The sequence below is a fragment of the Triticum urartu genome, chromosome 2, assembly GCF_003073215.2.
Source record: "Triticum urartu cultivar G1812 chromosome 2, Tu2.1, whole genome shotgun sequence".
Classification (NCBI taxonomy): Eukaryota; Viridiplantae; Streptophyta; class Magnoliopsida; order Poales; family Poaceae; genus Triticum; species Triticum urartu.
The window spans coordinates 17,469,716-17,474,475 of NC_053023.1; the positions used below are offsets into that span (position 1 = coordinate 17,469,716).

General features: G+C 40.9%; 1 protein-coding gene across 1 annotated transcript; it reads left to right on the forward strand.

The window, feature by feature from the left end:
* The first annotated feature begins 771 nt into the window (after positions 1-771).
* Positions 772-4,760, forward strand: LOC125534771. The gene is made up of 3 exons (XM_048697881.1): positions 772-1,123; positions 1,356-1,531; positions 4,625-4,760. Exons 1-3 carry the CDS (start codon positions 1,052-1,054, stop codon positions 4,758-4,760), a joined length of 384 nt encoding a protein of 127 aa, XP_048553838.1. The 5' UTR covers positions 772-1,051.

The following is a 4,760-nucleotide window of genomic DNA, read 5'->3' on the forward strand; positions in this document are numbered from 1 at the left end:
AATTAGATCAGAGCAGCAATATCACCGCTCGTAAACCTGCACAAACTTGATTAACTTCATAGGTTTCAGAAAGGCCAAGGAAGGACTAACACAAACTCATCAGATTTATAGGAACAAATCTGCAAAGACATAACTCGAAAATGTATAAGGCTGGACACACCAAACCTGCAGACACCCAAACTCTCTGGCTTCGCGACACCATCTGATGAGACACCTCAACGACAAGAGAAAAACCAGAGTACGTTTATTCCCGCGGAATCACATTCTCCGCCAAGATGTTGCCGCTGAAAACCATAACGATAGTCATAAGAAGATCCACGGTTCGTCTTCACCTCGCAACGCACGGAGTCTAGAGGCAAGGTGAACCAGCAAAGTCTCCGGCAGACGAGACCGTCGCTCACTACAGTAGCTTTGCCGGAGTCGGTACAGTCCCATGCGTTACTGGGCCGACACTGTTGGGTCACCCCAGCAGATTGACTCACAAAGTGCGTCAAATATGGCTCGACATTCCACTCTACGAGTGTAGAATAGGGAATGAATTCCGCATTATTGTTTTTCCCAGAAAAATAGGGAATTCATTCCTCGCATTTTTTAAAGGGAATTAGCTCGCATTTTGTTTTTCAAAACAGAACCCCGCAATGTTAGCTCTCATCGAACACGAGCCTTCTGCAGCCCAACAGAGAAAAACCGGAACGAGCCCAGCCCAATAGGAATGCGAATTAGGCCCATCCCGCAACCAGATGAGGTGACAGTCATCGTCGAGTCCAAATCAGGAGGAGGAAGAACCCTAGCTACCCCGCCCCCACCTCGTCGCGTCCCCTCTCCCACTCTCTCGCCGTCGCCGCCTTCTCCCCCTCCCCCTCCCCCTCCGGTCTCCGTCCGCCAGGCAGCCCCCCTCCCTTCCCCCTCCGCGCTCCAGGATTTCCGGCCGGGAGCAGCAACGGTAGCCGCCGTCCCAATCGAGCGGGAGAGAGGGGATCAGGACATCGGGAGGAGGAGGAAGAGCTAGGTCCTCGAGCGAGGCACCGCAGAGGGAGGAGAGGGGAAGAAGATGGTTTCGCTGTCGACGTGGTTCCGCTACGCCGCCCACAAGTTCGAGTACTCCATCTCCCTCTCCTGGAAGGTACCCCCTTTCCCACCAACCTCCCCCCTCCCGATCCCTCGGGTTCAGAGCTAATTCATCCAATCCTAGAACCAAATCCTGTGCAAGAAGAACCTCACTCAAAATCAGTGCATCCTATGCATCTCGTCTTGCGCACCGTGACCAAATCGTGTACTAGATGCAGGGCAGTTCTTTGTGTGTGATTATTTCTTTTCTTGGGTTTACATTTTGATTTCTGTTCATTTCAATGCAGAAGTACACCGTCGGGCAGATCAACAGCACTGAGATGACTGATGCTATCTGGAAGAGCTTCTTCCAGGGCAAGCTCACCTTCCCGCAGTGGATCAAAGGGGGGGAAGCCATGGCCCCCGTCGTGGCTCCGACAGGAGGAACTGTCCTCGTCAGAAAGCTCGCCACTTTATCCCCAAAGTAATCCTTTTTTTTGTTAATCAATAACATGCTATTGTGTAGAAGCAGCACTCTTTGTTTTGCTTTAAGATTTATATTTCTGTTCAATGAACTTCTGTAAGCTAGCTCTACATAAATGGTTCAAATGAACATAGATCAAAATCTCAATGTTCGAAAAAGCGGAAAGCGGAAGGCCTGCGCTTAAGCGTTTTTAAAAATTGGCCAGAATTCTACTGTTTGTGAATGATATGCAAAGGAAAATAGGAAATATAGCACACATTTAAGTGAAATGCAGTAGCATCTAAAATGTAATTCACATCATAGCAAATACACATCAGGTTCACACAGTAAGCAAAATAACAACTAAAATGCACTTCACTTCAAATTGACATAGCCTAATAGAGATCATGTTGCCAGAATTTGGCCAGAGTCTGAAGGAAATAGTTTGCTGAACAGATCCTAATAACAAGATAAATGGCATATTGCCGTTATTGCGCAAGCAGCCAAGCAGAAGTAGTTCAAAAACAGCAAAAAAAAAAAATTTAAAAAACTTAATCTACTGCTTAGGACCAAAGCGAAGTGTTTTGCCATTGCTCAGCGCTTAAGCGTCGCTTAAAAACTCTTTCTTGAACACTGCAAAATCTAGGTATTATCAGTGTTTGGATGCTTAATCTTTTCTTTTTTACCTTTTAGCCTTGTCAAATCCTCTATTCTGCACTGCATGGTAACAAGTGGATGCTGCCCGGAATCAAAATTAAGACTTTCCTGGTAATGGCGTTCAACCTCTATCTAAAGAGTTAACTAACATTACTACATATAATTTGCTACTGGATGTTCCTCAAACAAATCAAGAACTATCCAGAGCAATAACTTTAGCTTGCTGCTGGTTGACACGTTAACATCTTTTTAAGAACCAAAAGAAGAAATAATTTACTAGAGTTAGTGAAGATACTTATATCTTAACAAACTACTAGCAAAAATACAAGCATGTGCAGAGAACATTTTGCCGATATATAAACCACGTTTTCAATAATAGAATGCCACCAGGTGTAGAACTCCCCTCTGAATTTTGTTTTTGCAGCTGCATGACTATAGTGATAGTAAAAGAATAACATGGCAACATTGGCATTTCACAACAATGCATCATATGGGGAGGAAAATCAGCAATCATGACGTCATGAGTATTTGCCGTTTCTCATATAATGAAAAATGGATTGTTAATGGTAATTGATATGTTGTTATTACGAGATTAAATGTGCAGTTGAGATATATTTTTAGCTATTCAACTTAATTTTTCAGCTGTAAGATTAGATTGGATGGCTGAGATGATGTGCATGAATCCCTAACTCGTACTCCCTCCGTCCCGTAATATAAGAGCTTTTTTACACTAGTAAGAGCGTCTTTTACACTAATGCAATGTCAAAAACGCTCTTATATTATGGAACGGAGGGAGTACTTTTTATGTTGGTACAGATATTGCAGATTTACAAAATAACAAAGTGGTCCTTACTGTGGTACTAATTGTTTTTTCTACATAGAAACCTCTTAAAAGGAAGGTCGAGGCAAGATAAAAATAATAATCATGTGAATTAACATATCTGAGCATAACTAGAGATGGCACCCACAGGGTTTGGGTACGGGTGGAGCCACCCCATACCCTTACTCGCCTCCCTTGAGCTTACCCATTACCCTTACCCATACCCACCAACGGGCACAATTCTTTCCCATGCCCGTTACCCTACAGGGTAGATGGGTACCCGCGGGTAAAAATACCCGTGTTTGCAAAGCATCAAAATGAACAACTCACAGTCATAAAAAGCAACATATAATCACATTTTATAAACAACAAGACATTATAATAGCAACACATACTTATAAACAATAATGCATCTTCATCAACAACACATTTAATAAACAACATCACTTTCCTTTATACATACAAAACATCAAAACACATCACATAGTCATACATTTTGAGCTCACAAATTAACTCTAACATAGGCTGAAAATTATCTGTGAAAAACACTTTTTTCTTACATATTACCTCCATCCCAAATTAGTTGTCTTAGATTTGTTAGATACGGATGTACCTATAATGCTACAACGTGTATAGATATCTGTATCTAGAAAAATTCTAAGACAACTAACTCGGGACGGATGGAGTATTTATAGAGGTGGCTGCCTGTGGTAAATTTTCCATAAATGAACTAGTGTTCACAAATAGTTAATAGTAGTGTATTTTCTTGTTTGCCTTGCTGTTGGCTGCAGCAATACATGTGGTGAATTTATTCAGGACGTGATGTTTGGATCAGGCTGATGTTGTACACAGCTCGTTCATTGGCGACAAAAAGGACTTGAATCAGGAATGGATATGATATAGGCTTAGCCTTGGACCACATATATACAGCATTTGGCTCCATTTCTGTACGGTCCTAATTTTTTTAACTGTAAAATATCTGAATGACCGAAAGAATAGTTTAACTGCAATATATACTGGGATCCTGTACAGAACTGATAACTGGTTTGCCTACTTATCTGATCTCATAAAGAAGTTCCATGCTAGCAATAGTAACAACAATTCTTATCAATCTTGTAACTCTGGTGTTTTAAAGGGGCACAACATCAACTTTGTGGGAATTGCCACTTAAAAGGTTTTTACCGGCAATATTCATAAGCTATTTTTTCTAATGTGATACCTTCACTTTCCTTGTTATTCAGATGTATCATAATTCTCTGATCTTCCATTTTTACTATTATTGCGTTTAGATTCAGTATGAGCAGATAATTTTTGATACTATCTTTTGTTATTGATCTTGTCTTCTGTTCGGTTAGAAAATGTGATAGTTTTCTAATTGTATTAAGTCTAATTACCATTCAAATTTGTGTCACAATGTGACATGTGTTGAGCTGACTGAAACCTGATCTTTCCTTTAAATCAACCGATTGATCTCAAGAGTAGCACTATCGTGTATTTGTGTCAAGTTTGGCATCTTCTATTGCTTAAATCCTTGCCTTAATACAAAGAATTAAAGAGGATATGTATTGGGTCGGTATTAAGCCTTTAATAATCTCTTGATATATTGGTGTTGTTTATGCATTTAATTGTGTCAACAGAGAACTCTTTGTTGGGGACATCGTCTTGTTGAAGGACCCAGAGAAATCCGATGATTTAATTGTCCGACGACTGGCTGCAGTGCAAGGAATAAGTATATCCCTCTGTTTCGAATTATTAGTGTTCTACTTTTTCTGA